At 49.5% G+C, this 22,121-nt stretch overlaps 1 protein-coding gene across 3 annotated transcripts in view; it reads left to right on the top strand.

Moving 5' to 3' along the window:
* The window catches only part of DPYSL2 (dihydropyrimidinase like 2), a 164,612-nt gene that overhangs the window by 82,834 nt on the left and 59,657 nt on the right, over positions 1 to 22,121 (top strand). For 2 of the 3 annotated variants that reach the window (XM_049711753.1, XM_004270684.4), the window contains 2 exons: positions 14,714 to 14,802; positions 16,506 to 16,690. In XM_049711753.1, coding sequence (XP_049567710.1) covers positions 14,714 to 14,802; positions 16,506 to 16,690 — 274 coding nt within the window. Of the gene's footprint in view, positions 1 to 11,006; positions 11,379 to 14,713; positions 14,803 to 16,505; positions 16,691 to 22,121 lie in introns of those variants that run through there. The other variant, XM_004270685.4, reaches the window with a different exon arrangement.

Genomic DNA, 22,121 nt, shown 5'->3' with positions numbered 1-22,121 from the left:
GTGCAGCCTGAAATCACCTGGAACCACTATATCTTCATGCTTTGATGGGAACCACAGCCTGTCATGTTCCAAATGGCAGCATCTCTCTCAGCCATGAATTCGCTGGTTGGACTCAGACTGGTGTGGGCAGACACAATTGCCACGGGAGAGCTACGTGACGTTGCAATTTAAACAGGCCTGGAGGAAGCTGTCAGAAGGACCCTGCCATGGTCGGGGAAGGGAGAATCGGGCATTCAGTCAGGTGTTGCTGTCTGAGTTGCTGAAGGTCCGAAGGTGCAGAGAGGCTAAGTCACTTCCCTGTTGTTCATGGTGAGGCAGAGGATGAGTTGGATCGTGGCCAGCTGTCCTGCTCATCGCTGTCGTTCGGAGGACCAAATTAACCTTCACGAGTCAGCGCGGAACACTTCCCGGGTTGTCCCAGTAGGAACCGCCGCTGAACATTAACCTGGGTAGGCTGAAACAGAGATGTAAGCCAGCTGCATTTTGGCCAATCAGCTGTGGATGTGCATAGGCGGAGAGGGCGGCTTAAGCTGGCGATGGCCATGTGTCCTGATACTGCATGCTGTGTTTTGCATTATGACTTTGCAGCCTGACAACATATTTCGCTGCATGTTTGCTAGGAGAAATGACAATGGCCTTGATGTAGTCTCCTCCACGATTCTGCTTTTGAGGTCACCATATGAATACCCCGATCCGGCCTCCCCAGCAGATGAGGACTCAGGAACTGATCTGCACTGTGTCTCTCAGCTCTGGTCTTGACCCCAAAGGGGGGTGAAAGGGAAGGCCTCAAACCAGTGGCTCCCCGGGGGTCATGAGTTTAGGATTCAGATCCCTGCGGTTCTGATGATAACCTCGATCGCCCATGACCACTTTTGGTTCTGTAGGCAAAATGGCCAAATGATTTGATATAGAAAAAAAAGAGAAAAAGAGGAAAGAAAAAAAAGTGGGAGGAGGCAGGATAAAGAACATATATCCCAATACTGGATTGAAAGAACATTTCACAAGGTGACCTTGATCGTCCTGCCTTTGCCTATCTGAACTTCCCACGTGCCAACCAAGAAGGATATTTGTCACACTGGAGGATGCCAGTGCTATAAAGAAGTTCTTTGTTCAAGCTATTCTATCCCATATCCATTAAGGAGAAGTGTCTGGAGATACACACAGATTCTAGAAGTTTCTGCAACATGGAGAGTGTCTCCCAGAGAAGACCTAATCCATCTATGAATATAAGGTGGCACTGGTAGCAAGTTAGGGCACCCAGGCCTTAGTGACAGGTCCACAGACTCTTCTACTAGGAGAGAACGGTTGTCCTGAGTGCCCGTTGGTCCTCCTGGGAGCTTTCCCTAAATGGATGGGGCCTAGGACAGAGCCTGGTTATGAATTTTGTGCCTTAGAAGGTCGTTTTAGACTCAAGTTCCAGTGTAACTGTATTTTATAACTGGGACATTTGTTCAGGGAGCTTATTCATTTATCCGCCCTTTACCCACCAGTCCATCCATCCATCATCCATCATCCACCCATCTACCCACCCATCCATTCTTTCGGAATTTGTTGTGTGCTAATTGTCTGCAAGGCACTACAGTGGGTGCTGCAAAAAAGAAAGTGTCATCTCTGCCCTCAAAAAGCTTATTTTCTAGGAGAAGGAGGCAAAGTATAAAGAAATAGGTGCAGGAAACTGTTTTGGGTGCTTTGTTAGAAGTCTGCACAGGGCCCAACGGTGCATAACAGAGAGAGCGGTCAGCTCTACTTGGGGGCTCAGGAATGGCTGCACAGAGGAGGTACAGGAGTCAGAGAGGGGATGGCTGTGTTGGGGGAGATAGAGATGTGGGTACAGACACAGAGGCTACAAATAGCCCAACACCTTCACGGAAAGCAAAGAGTTTGGTGTGGTTAGAGCACGGGGTGTGAACTAGGGCAGCAGAGAGAGCTAAGGAAGGCAAGAGAAGTAGGCAGAGGTTGGATTATTCACAAAGCCTGGACACGATGCCAAGGGTTTTGGCCTTTAACACACAGGTATTGTGGAGCCATTCTAGCATTATAAGCAGAAGAGTAACATGGCCAGATGTGCGCATTTGAAAAAGTACTGACTTCAGGACAGGATAAGGCCCAGAAGCAGGGTCCCAGTTAATTAGGCCTGTGATAGATGGTGACACCTCAGACGAAGACAGTGGCCTGGGATGGAGAGGAGAGAGAAGGGGAGAGGAAGGGCACCGCCTCCCCTTCAGTCTCTTAGGCCACCAGGATTACTTTCTTCCTCTTTCAGCCCAGTCACTTTAAAGTGGCCATTTTACTAATTGAACTCCATTTCTCAATTCCCGAGGAGCAGAGGGGCACTCCTGAGCCGGGTCGACCAGTGCAGGCACTCCAGTTCTGCCCGCAGTTGGACTGCAGGGCCCGCACGAAGTCAGTGTTGCCCGTGGGTGTAGACTCTGGTCTAAAGGCCCACGTCCCCGATGGAGAGTCTGCTCACAGCACAGCTTCCGTTGGCCGTTTATCCTTCTCTGACTTCCTTGTCTGCTTGTGTCTAGTGAGGTCTCATTCTGTTTCTGGAGGGAGGCTGGATGTGCTCAGAAGTTGGAGTGCTCCATCTTTGGATGGGTGACACTCTGGGGGCACAGAGCCCCCAGCCCAGGCCTAAGGCAGAGGGGCACACTTTTCTGGAGACGGTCAAGCACCCGTGCATTGCCCGATGGCCTCGCCGTGCACAGCACTTCGTCGTAATGCAAGGAGGGGCCGTGCGTAGGGAGCTTGTGAGCTCACCTCCCAAATTCCCTTCGGTCTCCTTGGGCCGGTCCACAGTGGATAATAATCTCTGGCTAACCTGAAAACAAACATTGGGTGGGCTGGACAGAGAGGAAGGAAGAAGGGGAGAAAGGCAGACCGATCTGATTAAGGGGAAATTCCGCGTTTCTTGAAATCTTTACAATATCCAACTGGACTACTTCCAAGAATTCACAGACTGAGCTAATAAATCGCCCCAAAGAGGTCTCTAGGGAACCTGTTTGAAAAAATAGTCAAGAGGCATGGAGTGTTTTTGAATCAGTGAGTAGTTTTCAGTGTTGGAACATGGCTGGACTCTTTTAAGAGACTTAAACTCCTGAAATATTATTTACATTCCCTGGGAACAGAGTTCATCCCTTTTCTCGGCCCTTTTTGGAACTGACACAGCTTCTGAATCAAGGAGGGCCCAGACTGACGACGAGGATCCGCTGTGTTTTCTGGGTGTGGGTGAGTCCGAGCCTGAGGTGTGGGCTTGGAAAGAGGAACCTGACTGCAGTGCCCACGACTGGCCTGCAGGTGGCGCTGAGCGTTAGGATGCTTTTGGAGGAGAGATTACTAGTGGGAGGGGAATCCGCTCGCTCTGCCATGGATAACTGGAAGCCAGCCCACAGGACTCAACCCAAGGCGGCGAATTCTTGATATCTGGCATTTTAAAAACCAGATTTACAGCAGGGAGGCAGAGGTGCTCACCTAGGCTGCGGGCTGGCTCAGCGGGGCCGGGTGGCAGGAGGATGCCTGCATGGGGTCGTTAGGAAGGCCGCGCCATCGGTTTGCTCATTCACCTTGTGTTTACTGAGTGTTGTGAGGTCTGTCCTGGGTGGGGTGGAGAGCAAGGTCACTTAGGGAGTTTGCAGTTGAGAGGGAGAAGCGAAATTCCCCAAGTAAACGAATACACGAAAATACTTCCAACTTGTGATCATTGCTGCTGAGATGCTGCTGAGACAGGGAAGAGTGGCGACTATGTGGGCTGACTTCAGACAGGCTGGGCAGCAAGGAGCACCCTGAAGAGGCTATTGAAGAGTGAGGAGCAGCCGGCCCTGCCACGAATAGGAGAAGAGGAAACAGAAGGAGACCAGGGGGCTGCAGAGTGGGGGAGGGGAGGGAGCCCAGGAAGAGTCTGGGGAGGAGAAGGTGGCAGTGAGAGTTTGCATTTTATTTATGGAAGCAGCTGATCAAGCTCTTCCCCTGTCAGTCACATGTTAATCTATCATGTTTCCAAGGAGAGGAAAGTTGGGCCACCGAGAGAAACTGAATCCCGTTGAATGATGCGGAAAGAAAGAGATGGAGAATTAATCTGGGGACCGGGGAAGTGTCTAAGTGATGCACACGGGTCCTGATTGACTGATGGAAGTTCTCGGCGCCTCGAGTGGCAGCAAACGGGGTGAAGAAAGAGACCACAGGGACTTCCCTGGTGGTCCAGTGGTAAAGAATCCGCCTTCCAATGCAGGGGACGCGAGTTCAAGCCCTGGTCGGGGAACTAAGACCCCATGTGCCACAGGGCAACTAAACCCACGCACCACAATTACTGAGCCTGCGTCCCTCAACTAGAGAGCCCGCGTGCCGCAAACTGCAGAGCCCACGCGCCCTGGAGCCTGCGCACCACTAGAGAGAGAAAACCCGCACGCCACAACTAGAGAGAAGCCTGTGTGCCACAACAAAGAGCCTGCGCCTCAAAGAAAGATCCCACATACCTCAACGAAGATCCTGCCACTAAGACCCGATGCAGCCAAAAAAAAGAAAAGAAAGAAAATAAATAAATAAAATTAATTAATAATTTAAAAAAAAATGATACTGAAGACCACCTCCACCCACCTCTTTCATGGCGGGTCCTGGTTTCTGCTAAACAAGTATTTTAATCATTCAAAGAACTAGCCCGTTGGGCTTGGGCTCACCACACAGACCTGGATTAGAATCCTGCTGTTGCTCTTGAAAGAGAGATTTCTTTGAGCTTTACTCTCCTGCCTGGAAAATAAGGATATGGAGACTTACCTAGTAAGATTTCGGGGAGGAGTGAATAAGATGTATTTAAAGCACCCAGTGCTGTACCTAGACTATGGTAGGTGCTCAATGAATGTCAATTTCCTCCTTGCTGACTGCATAACAGTGAAGACAGATAAGTAGAAAGATAGTGATGATGATATTAATCACTCTTTCATAAGGTGCTCGTACTGGGGGAAGAGCAGGACCATCGATGTACTTTGAGGAGGGGGAAGTCCCGGGTAGGGAGTGAGTCCTGCATTTTAGTTCATATTCTCCCAGCCCCCTCCTCTGTAAAAGGAGGGTAGTGGTGGTCTACAGGCCAGAGTTAGACTAGTTTAAAAACATTCTTGGGGGACTTCCCTGGTGGCGCAGTGGTTAAGAATCCGCCTGCCAATGCGCAGGGGACACGGGTTCGATCCCTGGTCTGGGAAGATCCCACATACCACGGAGCAACTAAGCCTGTGCGCCACAAATGCTGAAGCCCGCGTACCTAGAGCCTGTGCTCTGCAACAAGAGAAGCCACCACAATGAGAAGCCCGTGCGCCACAACAAAGACCCAATGCAGCCCCAAATAAAAAAATAAATAAAAACATTCTTGGGCCTTATCTCTGGAGATTCTAATCAGCAGGTCTGAGCTGGGGCCCTGGATGATTCTGACACAGAGGCAAAATCACTCCAGGTGATTAAGACCCAGGAACACTGGAATAAGTGTCTCCAAGACCCTTTCGTAGTCCTGAGTCATCATCCATCACACTAGACAAGGACCAAGGGGACCAGAACCACTCTCCTCATTTGCCACCAGAGGGCGAGCGTGAGGCACGATGGCCAGAGCGAGATGCTGTCTGTCTCGGCTGTGACCGAAAGAGCCCAGGGAAAATCTGTAGTCCCACAGAGGGTGCTGTGCGAGACAGATAAGGCAGGGGTCATTTGGGAGGATTGTGTGCCAACTGGAGATAAGAGGAGAAAGCCAGCGTCTACTAGATGCTGTGAAGTGTACGCTTTCTTCTGTGCCTTGATGTCGGACAAGATTTGGACGATGAAACTTGCTACTTCGTGCAGTAAGGACTTCATCAGGACGCTTCAGAGCCCCAACTTCCAGTTCCAGCAAAATCAGCATCTGGGGCTTCCCTGGTGGCGCAGTGGTTGAGAGTCTGCCTGCCGATGCAGGGGACACGGGTTCGTGCCCCGGTCCGGGAGGATCCCACATGCCGCGGAGTGGCAAAAAAAAAAAAAAAAAAAAAATCAGCATCTGGCTCAGAGGGCCAGTCACTCCCGACCCTCATCTGCCCCCACTCTGTCCCCCCCGGTAAAGGATGCACCCACTGGAAAAGGCAGTGGGCAGGCTTGGATCTATTGGTCCTTGGCTGTCCTTCTGCAGACTCTGCCCCTTCAGAGTTACATGCACAAAACAAAGGACCGTCATGGCCTGATTCCAGCTGCAGAGAAGCAGGCATCACTTCCCGTTTGGTGTCCTAGTCGATGCCCTTAGTTTTTGGCAAAGCAGAATTCCAGTCCTTTCTCTTTACCACCTCATTAATTTTACGTTCTGCAGCAGGCTGCATTTGAGGCCACAGCCCTTGGCGTCTGTACTGCAGCAAAGTGGGGACTTGAAATCTTCTCTTCTTTGCCAGCAATTTATATTTGGACTTTCCCTGCTCGGTGACGTCCTCTAGGTTCCACTTCCACAGAGGCCCAGGGGGCCACAGAAGCAGAAATGGTTACCCTTGCTCCCCAAAGGGGGAAGAAGAAACCAAGGGCAGTGGCAGGGCTGGTCTGGGACTGAGGGAGCTGAGGAACCGAAAGCAGCCCAGTCACCCCGGAGTGCCTGAGTGACAGTACCTCACCTCCCGCCCGCAGTTCCTGGCAGGTTGTAGCATGGGAACACCTCAAAAATCCTGACTGGACGTCATCACTCCATGCACCCCATCCTTCTTGAGCCCCTACGCTGTCGGGCCCCATATTAGCGTAAGAGATGAGTAAGACTTTTGAGAGTTCCTAGACTCCACGAACTCAAACTTTACATGGAAGGAAAACCGTGCTCACCTGGTTATAGGTGAAGGTAGTAGTGTGTTGATGGAGTAATACGATAAATGGCATAATATGGGCATATGCAAGGAATAATGGGAGGGTGGAGAAAAGAACGATTGAAGAAACTGATGCTGAGAAAAAATGACTAGAGAGGCCTCGTCTGATGCTGGAGTTGTTTTAGGATTCGATGCTCTCTCCCCGTGCATTCTCAGTCTTGGTGGTACGTGGCAGTTTTGTTTAGCGGAGGCATAGCTTAAGATTCAGGTAGCTACACCTATGCGAGGAATAATAAACTGCATTCTAACGAGGTCCTCATGCAGTTTCAGAGGACAGGAGTGGGCTGGCCAGGAAGGAATCCCCAGCAACGTGTCAGGGCTAAAAGAAAGGCCTGAGCTGGGGATGTTGCTGACAACCAAACTCACCTCCGTAGGGATGTGAGTCTTTTTTCTTGTAATAGCAATCACAGCATTTGTTTATGTAACAAAAGTTGAGGGTCCCGCCACAGATCAGGCACTGTGCTGGTCACTGGAAAAAGAGGAATACAAGGCTCTTAGCTTCTGGGAGACATGCTCTGATAGAAGAAATGGACAAGTCATTACGATGCAACAGGATGTGTGTTACAGCAGAGGTGAATACAGGAGGCTGTGCTCAATGCTTTGGGGGGTGGATGGGTGCAGATGCACCCGCTGAGGAGGTGACATTTAAGCGCACTCTTATTTATTTATTTATTGTTTTGGCCGCGCCGTGCTGCCTGTGGGATCTTAGTTCCCCGACCAGGAATTGAACCCACGCCTCCTACAACGGAAGTACAGAGTCTTCACCACCGGAACAACCGGAAGTCCCTCAGCTCGCTCTTAGAGGAAGTGTTGAGGGAGCCGGAAAAGGGAGCAGCAAACGCGGGCCTGGATTTGAGAAGGCACGTGGCCCGGAGGGCACTGCGTGTGTGTCTGCATGCACCCCCCTGAGCCTGGGTGTGGGGTCGTGGGTGCTGAGAGGTGGGAGATGAGGCTCCAGAGAGACTGTGGTCGGTCAGGTGCAGCCCTGGAGTAGAACTCACCCCTGCTGCTCATGGATCACGAGGCAAGTTCTCCCTTCCTCCAGATCACCAGGATGCCCGGGATAGAACCATTTCATTAACCCACTGTTCATCACTTCTTGCTCTTTCTGGATGCTGGGGGAGGAGTATGGGAAGTGGGGAGGCAGGGGCTCTGGGAAGGGGTCATGAATGTGGACTAGGCCAGCTTATAATGCTTTAACTTTTTTTTTTTTGCGGTACGCGGGCCTCTCACTGCTGTGGCCTCTCCCGTTGTGGAGCCCAGGCTCCAGATGCGCAGGCTCAGCGGCCATGGCTCACGGGCCCAGCCGCTCCGCGGCACGTGGGATCTTCCCGGACCGGGGCACGAACCCGTGTCCCCTGCATCGGCAGGCGGACTCTCAACCACTGCGCCACCAGGGAAGCCCATAATGCTTTAACTTTTTAAAAATTCAGAAAAATCAATGCCCGAGAATCGGTTCATATATATGGTTCAGGGACAATGATTTTTAACTTTACAGGCAATTGTCATTGAGTGTTTGCCTAAAGACAGTGTAAAAATATTGTATATTAACAAGTCAATCAATGCAGAGTGGGTGGAAAAGTCTCCCCCACGTCCTTTGCTTTTCTGCATTGCATTGAGTGGGAAGTATGCTAAAAAATGCAGATTGCTGACAGTTTTTTCCTTGGTCAGTTAAAACTATTTGGAATCTTCTATGTGCCAAATACTCTTAGGCTCTACTCAGAACAGACAAATCAGTTTACACCTTACATCTTTAGATATTTATGAGTGGTAATGTCAGTTATCTTGGACTAGGAACCTCATATGAATGGGTATAGAAACAAGGCTGATACAAATAAGATGGACATAAAAGCTCCTGGGAGCAAAATATTCAAGGGCAAACTGATAACTAACAAGGTATAGTTAAAGCTGTTATGAGCAAGCAGTTCAGGAGCAGGAAGACAGAACAAGAATATAAACAAATAATGGAATTAGAGGTTATTTTGTTTTACATTCATTTGACTCATTATTTGTTTGCCAGGTAGTATTTTCCTTATGATTTAATAGGACACTCGTCCCCCTGCTGCCCTCTCCCCCGCCACTGCTAGCTGGAACCTACAGTGGGTTTTCTCGGGTAGGAGGGTGCATTCTATGCTTTCTCAGACTTGTGACTTTGACCCTTTTAGGGTGACACCAATACTTGCTGACTTCAACTCACTTGGCTCTTAGCACATCACGTAGTTGGAGAGGGAAGTGCTCCCTTTTTATTTTTAAGATGCACAGCTAATTGGAACTGGAATGAAATAACCAGCCGGGAAGCTTGCTGCAGGCCTCACAGCCCCTTTCTGGGACTTCAGAATTTACAGGAATAGGAATGAAAGGGTGCATTTTACACCTTCTGGAAGACAAATAACCATCCAAAGTGGCCAGATGCAGAAAGACTTTGAAACATGGGCCCATAGTAGCCTCAGGATTATTTTGCATTTATGTGGCTAATCTTTGCTGATCAGGTGTGAGCCAATTAGATTCTTTGTTTTTCTTTTTCATGGTTGCCTGAAGGCCTAGATTATGTAGGGATTCTATCTATTGTTTGATCTCAAGCAGAGAAGCCCAAAGCTGTGGGCCAGCCCAGATGTTTGTCATTGTACCTGTCTGGGCAGCTTTCCAAAGAGATGACCTTTGGTAGATTGCTCGGGATCAACTGGTCCAGCTTTTTCCTTCTACAGGGATTCTGAAGTAAGAGCATCAGAGCAGGACTTGGACAGAGGCAAGGGGTCCCAGCCGGCTCAGTTGCTAGCCCAAGAGGGGCCTTAAAAGCTGCTGTAAGTGTGATAGGATCTCTGGCTGGGGAGTCAAGTCTCCCCGTGTTTTAAACTCAGATTCTGGGAGGTTCTCTCCATGACTCAGGATCCCTTGCTTTTCAGGATATAAGCTCGCCTTTTTTTCATTCCTCCTGCTTCTCCAGTTTATCTCCCGGCTTCCGGCCTCATTATGTGAAGTATGGGCCCGCCTATAGCAATGCAAATCCTTTGGGCCCTTAGGGCGCTGCAATCCCAACAGTTTCTCAACAAAACTGCAGGCAGCAGCGAAATGCATCTCTCCATCATACCCCGAAATGGGTGTAGGTGAGCGTGACTGTTAAAGAGGAGACCCGGGCCCTAGATTGGGCCTTTTTCGGTCTCAACAGGCGGCTGCTGCTTCCCCCGCTGCCCCTAAGTTCCTTGCGACCCCAAGGCACAAAAGGACGTTTCAGGGCGGGGTTTCCATCCCCAGCAGCGGGCTACAGTCTTCCCCGGCTGCCTTCCTTCCCTACTCAGAGCAGTGAGGGCTTCGAACTTTCCTTTCCAACTAGCTGCCAGGCCACTGATGCCCGAAGCCCGGCCTCCGGCTCCACTTCCTGTTTGCTGCCTCACCTCGGGCCCGCGCTCCTCTACCCCGGGGGAGCCCAGCCCGGCGCCGGCCGCCCGCAGGCCCGCGGCCAGCGGCCCCTCTCCGGGGCTGGGCGTGGCCGGCGCGGCGCCGCGCGGCGACTCCCCGCCCCGCTCCCCTTCCCTCCGCTCGCGGCCATCTGAATTCCCCCTTCGACTCCTGGGCGGAGGCCGAGCGAGCCTTCGCGAAAGGCGACGGCGGCGGGAGGAGTACTTGGGCGCCCCTCCCGGGCGGCGCGGCGCCGGCCGGCCGTGCAGTCGCGCGCTCGCCGCCAGCAAAGCTATTGGCTCGGCGCAGTCACCCCACGCGGGCTGCAGCGGCGGCCTCCGCGGATTGGCGCGCGGGCGAGCATACACCGGGGCGCGCGCGAGCGGGTGCGTGCTGCCTAGGCCGCACCGAAGCCCGCCGCCCGGGCCGCACCGAAGCCCACCGTCGCGGGGCGCGGTTCTCCCTGCCCATAATGACCAGCCCTCCGCTGTCCCTGCGATGCTGATGCTGCATTTGGGGCCGCTGCCAGCCCGGGTGGCCGATGCACCAGTGCAAAGAAAGGGCGCGAAAGGCGCGCTCCCCGCTCGGGCGCACGCACCGACCGCCGCCCCCGGCCGCACACTGCAGCAATTCGCGCTCTCGCGCCGCACCCCTCCCCGCCTGCACTCATTTGCATATCCCACGATTGTGGCCAATCAGGACTCGTCTATCTCGAAGCGGACGGGTTTGGCCTGAGAGGAAAGGGAGTGGCTGGCGGCGCATGCGCCGCGGTGGCCGACTTGAACCGAGGCTTTTATTGCTGTAGTTTATTTCCACCCCCTTCCCTACTGCTCTGTCTCTCTCTCTCTTTCTGTCTCTCTGTCTCTCTCTCCCTCTCTCTCTTTCTTTTTTTCCACCCTAGCTGAGGCAGTGTTGGAGGAGAGGAAGAAAGGGAGACAGAGGATTGCATTTATCCCTTAACATTCCTGAAAATTTCTATCAGCAAGACCAGCTAAGCGGCTGCACATTTTTCAATCCTGCAAAAAATACCAAGTCTCTTTCCGGGCAATTTTTGTTTTAAAGCTGCCCTCTTGAAATTAATTTTTTCCCAGGAGAGAGATGTCTTATCAGGGGAAGAAAAATATTCCACGCATCACGGTGAGTTTGGTACTTGTGAAATCTGCGATCGGCCAGCAACCTTTTGTGGCACAGAACATATAAGGAATTTTTTTTAAAGGAGGGGGAGGAAGAGAGACCCAACTTTTATTTTTTTCCTTTTTTCCCCTTGTTGCTAAAGAAGGCGATCGTGATGGGAGACGCAATCCTATAGAATTGTAAGCCATATAGTTTCTAAGGCATTAAAATAGGAGCGTGAGTGCATTAAGGTCGTTTTAGGTAGCGCGCCAGATCCGCTGTATCCTTTTATTGTCAGAGCGAGATGCTGTAGTGCTGGCCTGCGGGGTGTAAGCAAATGGATGCCAGATTGAATATGCATGGTTGAAGCTCGGATATTGTTCTCCCGGCTGCGTGCTGCGATGCTGGACTCCAGGAGCTGGACTCCAGGAGCTGGATGGGGAGATGGGGAAATGGATTCTCCCTGTATCTCCCGCCACCCACCATAAAGGGCTTTCTGGAGCCTTCCTCCGGTTCCTCAGAAAAAGGAGCGGGCTTTAGCTCGGAGGCGTAATGACAGCAGAGGGATGCTGAAAAGGGCTGGGTGTACCGGGATCCTGTGGAAACGGGAAGGAAAAACAGGGACGCGGTGATGAGCAGAGGAGGGGGGGAGGTAGGCGTGGGCTTTTTGTTGACCGGGTCCAGTTTTTGGTGGCCCTCTCGGCTTCCTCGCCCAGTGGTTTGGGGCTGGGACCCTGGCGGCTCTGGGCTCGCTTTCTTGTGTCTTTCTGCCCCTTCTGCAGCCGGGGAGGCGTCCGTGTTGGCGCATACAAAGTGGGCTGGGAGGGTGGGCGTTGGGGAAAGCGGGCTGGGAGGGTGGGCGTTGGGGACAGCGCCGAGCCGGGCTCTGGGAGGTAATGGCGCTGCGCGACGCGCGGAGCAGATGGCCCGGCCTCGGCCAGACAATGATCGCAGAGGCCGGAGATGCCGGCGCAGCTCTGGGGCCTGGGGTTGTTAGTTTGTAAATCACGAGAAGCTCCAAGCGATGACTTTGCGATGCTTCGGCGGTGAACACAGGTTCTTGTTCCCGCCGCTCCCCCGCCCCCATCTTCTCCCCATCTTTTCCCGGAAAAGTCTCGCCAGTCCTATTTCTCTACATCCCCGAATGAAATCCCGGGGAGGGAGGAACGCGAGGGAAATTCATTGTTATGTAATGATGTGCAATCGCAATGGGCCAGCTGATTGCTGGGTAGAACCCAGGGCTGAGGCGTTGACCGAAAGAATTTTTGAAAAGTCCAGATGTGTTTAGGGCTGGGTTTGAGGGAGTGCTTTCGCTCTGGTTTCCTCCTTAGCCACGGGTACCCCGACTTCCACTGGATGTACAAGGGCACACCCATCCGCAGGAGTGAGATGTGGGAGCACATGCACAGGGGAAGGGGCGTGTGCTCGGGAGGATTTATAGGGTGAGCTCTTCTACAGCGGGGGGTGGGTACTAGCTTTTTCTTGAGGGCCAAGGACCCGAGATCCCAAAGGGCAGAGCGCCGGGGGACCCAGCGTTATGTGTTCCTTGCACTGCAGGAAGGAATCTGGGGGGTGGGGTGGAGAGCAGATTTGCGGCAAGCCTCAAGTACTCTGCTGTCTTCGTGAATGAAAAAGGCAGTTTCGTTTTGACAGTGTGGGGAGAAAATAATTTAAAAAGCAAACAATCAACAAGACTGATTTTTTAGAAGAGCGCCCCCTCTGCCCTTTAACAAAATCTGGTGGCATTATCCTAGGACCTATAGCATGGTTTCCTTTCCTCCGTCAGCACGGCCAGCCTGTTATGTAAGATACCACTCGAGTGAGCGGGGCTGTGATGTTTCATTTTTTTTCTCAACAAGATGTTGGCTCGGGGATTCGCATGATGGCTGGAATAGGTACTGCAGTGACTAAGGGGAACAGGTGGTGAAGGGCAGGGCTTCTCTTTGCCTCCCAGGCCATGTTTATCCCATCAGAGCTGGATTCTGCGGAAGAGGGTGAGATCATTGTAGACAGATAAGTGCACTGGATCAGGTGACCTTGGGCCAGTGGCTTAACATCTCTGAGCCTCAGTTTCTTTATGTGTCCTTGAGACAAGAATCTAGCTCCCATCACCTCACAGATTTGATTTGAGGCTTGGGTGACATGGTTTACAGGACAGGATTTTGTAAAGGTCTTAACCTTTGCCTTATATAAATGCAGGAATCGTTGCTGACTATTCCCATTTGACTTTCCAAACCCTACAGCAGGATGAAGGTCCCTACAGTGTAACAATTAAAATAATCTTAGTGTTTCTCATGATGTTAGAAAAACAGTAAATACTTTCTAAACCCAGGGGTGTGTGCATTTCTGTGTAGAAGTATCTTTTTTTCTAGGTCTCTAGTAGCTTATATATATTTTTAAAAAGTTGCTGTAATTTCTTCTTGGTAGGTGCTAAATATAAAGCACTTGCTGAGAATATTATTCTTAACTGAATTTTGAGTTAACCATTGTCAAAATGAACGCCGTTCTTTGAAGTGGCATAGCATTCCATCAACAGCACTTGGGATAGAGATGAATCATAATGTAACATTTCTGTTACATTCTTGGCTCTTATATGCTGCTTGTCATATATTTTTTGTACCAATTAAGGTATTAGTATTGTGTACAGTCAATAATAGTGTTAGATTTTAGAACTTGCCATCTCACCTACTTTATTCTAAAACTTTACCTTTTTCTTAACAGCTTAATAGTTAAAATGGTGCATGTTCGAAGTGGTTTTTCCCCCTCTTTGCTACAATTGTGATTTACCTCGAGGATAAATGCAAATATAAAGAACATACTGAATTGAAACATTGCTATGGATGAACAAAGTGTGTTTGTGTATAGTATCCCATGACAACAGACTTTTGGTTAAATTTTCCGGACACAAATCTCAACAAGAATCGACTTCCGCTACATGTGGGTGTATTATTTTTTTCAAATGAAGTTTAGCCTAAAGCCATTTAAAGTGATTGCCTTCTTTATCTGAAATCTTTTTACTGATCTTTAAAGGAAGATTGTTAGGCTGTTTTTTTCATTCTTTTTCTTTTGTGCTTGTAGGTCTAATGGAAATAGATGGTTGTTGTCTCTGTTGTGTTTTTTTTCTTTTTCTTTTTTTTCTCTAGGATAAGCTTTGAGCTTTGCCAGTATGTTCTGACTCATCAAGTGATGAGTAGATTGCCAAATACAGATTCACCTTTGTCACTGAGTCTTTCCAAAATGGACTCATGTTGAGCATCACTTTTGAGCAGTGAAAATGTGGTCTTAGCTCATTTATCTTACTACCAACTGTTTCTCATGGATCAGTTATGAATTGTGACCTTACTACTTCTTTGTTTCAGAGTGATCGTCTTCTGATCAAAGGAGGTAAAATCGTTAATGACGACCAGTCATTCTATGCAGACATATACATGGAAGATGGGTTGATCAAGTAAGTGTAACTCAATATTGCCACAAATTTGGGTACCTTGCGGTGTTCCTAAGCATTAGCTACAATTCACACCCGTAGTATCAAGCTGTAGTGATTTAGAGACTAACTCAGTATCTGTTTAAGCCTAGTTTGATTGGTGGTAATTAGTGAGTTTGAAAACTCAGATTTAGGGAATTCAAAACCACAATTAAATGCACACCCATTTCCTTACGTGTTATGTAATTGAATATTTTTAACCGAGGTGACACATCTTCTTGTTGCCACATATTCAGGTTATGATCCATTGACTATATTAAAGGTTTTACTAGAATGTACTTGTGTGCGGTGGATAGGACAATCAAAGGACACAAACGTGAAGTACAGCCTCTTCTATCATGATAGCACATCTGCCTTCTTAATCAAGAATCCAAGTTGTTGCGGGCAATGGACACCAAATTAATTACTACGTCACAGAGACAAATTACTGCCTCATTCCGAGGGAATTTTAGGTTTCATGTTTTAAGTGGCAACTAACACAAATGGGACTGCCCTTGTGTTTATTGTGTATTGTGTTTCAAAGGAGAAAACAACAAAGCAGTTACTGAATTAGGGTATTTTTGGGTCCTAGAGGGTTAAGTGAGCTGAGAACGTCTCAATATCCTCGTGCCCTTCCGACTGGGACAGCTCAGAGGGCTCTGAAGAAATAGCACATCTGTTTAAAGACAAACACTGCTGCAAATGACATCTTTTAAATAAGCAGCATTTATCAAGGGCAAGCAGCAAACCAGTCCAGAGGAGTGGAAAATTGTAGTGGACGTGTCTGTTGCCTGGAAACTCACACCCTGATTTACGATCCTAAAAGAGGTTTTAACATTTCCACATTTAATGTTTTCTCCATGTGTGTTTGCTTGTGACAGTCTCAGCTCCAGGCTCTGAAATACCATGACTTTCATGTTCCATTTTCCCCCAAGTGGAAAGCAGCATGATCTGGTCTGTAAGACTCTGGCCTAGAAGTGAACAAGCCTGTGTGATATTTTTAGTCATCACTAATTTGTTTTAGAACTTTACCAACTCCCCCTTGATTACTTTTTCCTTTTCCAAAAACTAGCATAAAGAGGTAGCAGAGATATTTTTTAAAAATTAGAAATGAATCCTTGTTACCCAACTTAATGAATATTAATTTTGCCGCCTTTGTTATCTGAGTTGCTGATCACATGCTTCCAAATTTTTAAATAGTTGCAATCATAGTGTTTACTTATTATTATTATCTTTGCTTTGTTTTGTTCTATTCCCTACCCTTCTACTCCTCATTTCTCTTAGTTGGAAAGGATATGGCGAAAATAAATGTTTGTAAAGTGCAACCAGGTCTGGAGAAAATTGTTACAGGATAATTAACTCAACTGAGTGTGTTGTAAGGAAAGTATAGTGATATTTTATGTAAATATCTCAGGGCTTTGTTATCATTTGATCATATGGGTTTTCTGGTAACTAAGCCTCTTTGATTGGCCTCTGATGCCTTATTTAGATTTTGTTTTCTAGTATGCTCTGCATTGCCTCTTGAGGGTAGGGAGTGAGGGGTGCACAGATTATGAATGATAACAATAATCTGAAGAGTCTTTAGAACATAGGGAAGGGTTGTTTATGGCGTGGTGAAAATGTCTGTCAGATCCCGTTTGATTTAGGACATTTCTTTACAATCATTGTCACCTACCCTGTTTATTTAGGCAAATAGGAGAAAACCTGATTGTGCCAGGAGGGGTGAAGACCATTGAAGCCCATTCCAGAATGGTGATCCCCGGAGGGATTGATGTCCATACCCGCTTCCAGATGCCTGATCAGGGGATGACCTCTGCTGATGACTTCTTTCAAGGCACCAAGGCAGCCCTGGCTGGGGGAACCACCATGATCAGTAAGACAGCTTACAAAGAATAATCTTAGGGCTTGGGAACCATTATCGTTTGAAAATGAGTCTGTGTTGTTTGAGTCTTTCCTTCTAAAGGTTGCGGAACTAAGCAGTGGACGGATCTACCACGTAAGGGGGTGCGGGTGGGCCAGCCTTAGTCTCATTTTCTGTCCAGCCCCGAGGTTCTCCAGTTGAACTTGAGAATACGCTTCTAGAGAATTTTTGTAGGATAAAAGAGTGGCTTCTTGCTTTCTCTGCTTGAGAACTTCTGTCTTCCTTAACCTGAAAAATGTGATTTGTGGTCACTTGGAAAACACAGCATTTGGAGTAATCTTCAAAGCTATGAGTTTTGAACCTTTGCTCCTCACTATTTGATTTTGACTTTTAAAGAATTCCTGAGTGTGTATCTTCTTGGAATGAGGCCGGGGTACAGCAAATGAACTGTTGAACCAGGAACGTCAATTCCACTGATAGGAAAATCAAGAGGAGGGATTACTTCCTGGCCTGGGTTTGACATAAATGGAATTGGGCAGTCCTGCTTGCAGACCCACAGATATCGGTTGTTCAGATATGAAAATTGCTGCTGTGAACAGCTGGGTGCCCTGTAAACATCGCTCAGTTGGATTTATGCTTTTCATTCAGCTAAATCTAAAGTATATTTCCTAACAAATGTGAAGGGTTTGCTTGTGAATGGTAGGTTTCCAGCATGCCTGTTGATTGTCCCTTTGGCGGATATCATTTTGAGTTTGAGGAGGCAGGCAAGTTGCACGGTGGCCCACCAGACACACTTTTTTTTTTATTTTTTATTGAAGTGTAGTCGATTTACAATGTGGTGTTAGTTTCAGGTGTACAGCAAAGTGATTCAGTTATATATCTCTATGTATCTATTCTTTTTCATATCCTTTTCCATTATGGTTTATTACAGGATATCAAATATAGTTACCTGTGCTATACAGTAGGACCTTGTTGTTCATCTATTTTATATATAGTAGTGTGTATCTGTTAATCCCAAACTGCTAATTTATCCCTTCTCCCTTTTCCCCTTTGGTAACCATAAGTTTGTTTCTATGTCTGTGGGTCTGTTTCTGTTTTGCAAATAAGTTTATCTGTATCATTTTTTTCTTTTTGGTTCCACATATAAGTAATGTCATATGATATTTATCTTTCTCTGTCCGACTTCACTTAGCACGATAATCTCTAGGTCCATCCATGTTGCTGCCATTGGCACTATTTCATTTTTTTTTTAAAGATTTTATACAGGAGTGAAAGGCAATATACAGTCTGTCTTAAAAGCTTATAGTTCAGTTCAGAAGAGGGTCCAAGTGGAAAGAACTTAGCTCTTTCTGCTTTAGAAAAAAACCTATCTTGCTGGTTACTTTTCAGAATGATGCTCTCTTTACGTGTAACTTTAGGGTCTGTTTCTAAGCTTCCTCTTGTCTGCCCTACCACCCAGAAGAACGCTGCTATCCCATTCTAGTTCGAGCTCTTCGACTTTTTAAATCACACACTCACTTCCTTGTGTCCTTTCTGGTCTTCGGGGTGTCATCACTGATCAGAAAGAGCATCCAAGTTTAAGCCTTCCTGTTGCCGCCTCTTTCTTTCCGCACGTATTACCTTCTAACCTAGAGGGTGCTGTTCTTGGTGGTGGCGGTGTTGGCATCTGCACACCCCTTGGGACTCTGGCCTAGTGTTGACGCCTGCTGTTTTGTCAGTGGCATCTGTCAGGACTCACTGGCACCAGTGGGCATTTCCGCCCCTCCTCCAGGGCCAGCCGTGGAGCCACACTGGAGCTTGGAGAAGCACAGATGGCCTGGGTGTCAGCCTAGAGGACCAAGCCAAGGTTATAATCTGCCTCAGTTTGGAGTCCCTGTGGGGGCCCTGTAGGCCTGTGCCTTGGTCGCAGAGTGTTAATAGGTCACAAATCATATTTCCTAAGGGAGCAATCAGTGACATCTATCATTGGGCTGAGGGGCAGCCCTCCGAGGTGGAAATACCCCCAACCAGGGCACTAACTTGCTGTGTGACCTTGGACGAGTCACCTCGCTTGTTTGGGCTGCTCGTCTGCACAGTGAAGGATTTGCACTAGATGACCCTGGGTGCCCTTTCCAGCACCCACGTTTGGCAATTCACTGAGCTCAGAGACAGAGTTTGCCTCCAATCTGATGCACTTCGCGCCACGATGCATCAAAGCCCTGCTTCCTCTCCTACTTACTTGAAAGACCCCATCCTGCATTCTCGAATGCGCGTTTTCGCTCCTCAACACCTGACCGGTTCCTTGGCCCCTCTCCTGCTTCTTGTCCCTTTCTGCCTTCCCTCCTGCCACCACCGTCACACATGGGCGCATCCCTTCCTGCTGACACCCTGACCTTCCCTTTGGCCTTCTTTCTCAGCGGTTGTGGGCATCTTTCCCTTCCTGCCAGGTGGGTTCCTTGTGTGCAGGGACCAGGGATGTCTCCACAAGTCCTGTACCTGTACCGAGGGCCCAGAATAGGCAGCGGATGACCTTATGGCAGCTCGGAACGAAGGAGGAGGGAGAAATCAGACTGCCTGCCCCTCTCACTTGAGCAGAATGCAAGCGTATTTAATTAATTAATTAATTAATTTATTTATTTATTTATTTTTTGCGGTATGTGGGCCTCTCACTGTTGTGGCCTCTCCCGTTGCGGAGCACAGGCTCCGGACGAGAATGCAAGCGTATTTTAATGCAGGGGTGGTGACGCAGTCAAAGAGGAGGGCGATTTAAGGAGATCTCAAAGGACGAAAGTAATCAGAGGTAGTGGCGATGTGGTCACAGTGGTCACACCCCAAACTCCACTGCTTGTGTATCCTGAGAAAAATATCTACTCCTGCAAATGCCCACCTGTGGCTACTGACCTCTATAGAATTCCCACTGCCTGCCCTTCCCTTGGGAGATAACGTGGCAATAATACAGATGAGGAAATCAGGCTTCTTCTTCCTGCTTGCCAATAATGCGTTCTGCATCGCTTTAACTGAGTCCGCGGCTGCAGCCCGCTTCTTAGTGGGAGCCGTGCAAAGAGGCATAGCTAGCTTAGCGGGTCGGGACCTGCGACCTGCTCCTTCGGTGAGATGGTAGCTTCTTTAATGAGTATTAAGGCCAGAACTAAGTATTTCGGGCACGTTGAAGGGATTCAAGTGAGAACGTACAGAAACAAAAGCCACTGAAGGAAATTGGCACCATACCACCTGCAGCCCCTCCCTCCCAGCTTTCTGAGTTGCTCCAAGCCGCGTCACCTGGTGTGTCTTCACCTGCTGCTTGCTGTGTGTTTCCCAGGTCTCGGGACCTGGAGGCTCCGTTTCGGTCTGAAATGGCACAGCCTGTGGTGGAACATGCAGCTGAATATTCCCAGTTTGGGAACAGAGGTGACACGTCAGCAGCAGAAAATAATATTATTGCCATCAGACAGAGCCTCCCATTGAGAAACGTACAACGCTATCTTTGTAAGGGGCCGTCCGTGTGGGGCAGAGGGAATGTCCTTTGCCCTTCCCATCCAGTGATGCGTGGGCAGAGGCTCTAGACATGCTCCCTGTAGGTGGCATTCAGACCAGCTGAGGGGTCACGGAAGCGGCAGGGGTGCTGCTTGGAGAAAGCGCTGCTGGCGTCCCCGGGGACTTTATGATCATCAGAGTTGTTGAGACCCCAGCGTCTCCAGGAAGCAGGCGGGAACAGTTAGTTCCATTTTAGAGAGGGGAAGCCAGAGGGCAGGGCACTCACCCCGCGCATCAGCGCAGGCGGCAGTTGTGGAGCGCACACCTGCGACTGTGACTCCACCACCTGCCAGCAGTGTGACCTTTGCTTTAAGCCTCGGTCGCCTCACCTGCAAAACGGGGAAAGTTGTTACAGAGATCGACAGTGGAGGCATCAGAATAGTACCTGGCCCGCAGTTATCACTCAGCCGTGGTGGTTATTATCGTTCCATCTCACATCAGCTACCAGCAACCGCCCATCTCCATAGAGGCCCCCTCTGGATCTCAACTCTCTCAACGGAGGCAGAGAAAAGAGGCTCCAGCTGTAGGGTCTGACCCGAACATTTGCTGGGAGCAGGGGTCCTCCAAGCATGGTCAGCAGACTGGGTACCCTGGTGTTACTTGGGGTAACGCCTCCTAAAACATTCAGCTTCCTGGGCCCACCCAACCCCTTGAAGTGGAGAGTCTGCTGATGGGACCTGTGAATCTGTACTTGAATCTGGTGATTGTCAAGTGCACCTGGGGAGCTGTTGGAAAGTCTGGATCTCGGGGGTCCGTGCCAGATCTACAGACTCTAGATCGCTAAGGATCGGAAGCCACTGCTCAGCGAAGAGAGCCTGAATGTTCCTGCTAACCTGAACTCAGGGCTTTCCCTAGGGGTGTGGAGCCCCCGGCACAACACACCCAAGGGGGCTTCTTCCCCGCCCTGAAGCTGCTGTACAGCAGAGACCAGGACGGGACCTGAGCACAGACAAGGAGAGGACAGCCAGATGCCTCGGGGCTGGAAGGGGCTGTCTCTCCTGAACTCTGGGCTTGTCACTTACCTGCTGGATGTGGCTCCCAGAGGTACCCCGATTCCCGCACCCAGCCACCCCCAGTCAGACTCGCCCTCGTCTTTCCATCTCCTGCTGCTACCCCAGCGCCCAACCCTGGAGAGGGCTGCCCTCAGGGTCAGGCTGACTCAAACCCACGGTCACCTTGTGCCGTGTCAAGTTAATTCTGTCTCTGTATTATCTCTTGGCATGTTATCTCTTCTTTTGCCAATCCAGACCTTTGTCGTCTCTACTGGATTTTGGCCCCAGCTTCTGAGAGTCTCACTGCCCTGATCCCTACCTCTGCAGCCCATACATCACCTTGCAGCCTGGGCTCTTCTTGTGGACCGATCATGCTACCTCCATTCTCTGAAGCCCTCAGCGACCCCCTCTGGCTCTGAGAATGCAGCCCAAGTGGCAGAACCCAATCCTGCTGTCCCAGCCGAGACTCACATTGTCAGTTACCCCAGCCAGGGATGCCCTTCCCTTCTTTCCTCTGCCTCTGGAAATCTTCGTTACCCTTCAAGGGCTAGCTTAGGTGTTACCTCCCTCCCGAAGCCCCCATGCAGCCCCCTCTGCCTAATCTACCACTTATTCTGCGCACCTCGGCCAACAGTGGGTCTTCATGGCCTGGCCCTCGGGACATGCGTCCTGTGTTACAGTTTGATCAAGGCTCCTCTGCCTCTTTCTGTTAACGTTCCCCGCCCAGCAGCGTCTCACTCCTGAGACACTGACTCCATTGATGCCTGCGGTTGAATGAATGAATGAATGAATGATTGGATGAGTTTATATGCTCATGGGACTTGGTGTCCTGCTTCATCTGAGTGTGATGCCAGAGGATCGAAAATCCTGGGGTGGGAGGAGGGTTTACACGTCTGGTGTTAATTGCGTTCATTTCCACCGAAACAGCTGTCTCTTCA

This window comes from Orcinus orca, chromosome 6 (genome assembly GCF_937001465.1).
Source record: "Orcinus orca chromosome 6, mOrcOrc1.1, whole genome shotgun sequence".
NCBI classification, from domain to species: Eukaryota; Metazoa; Chordata; class Mammalia; order Artiodactyla; family Delphinidae; genus Orcinus; species Orcinus orca.
This window is presented reverse-complemented; position numbering and strand designations above follow the sequence as displayed.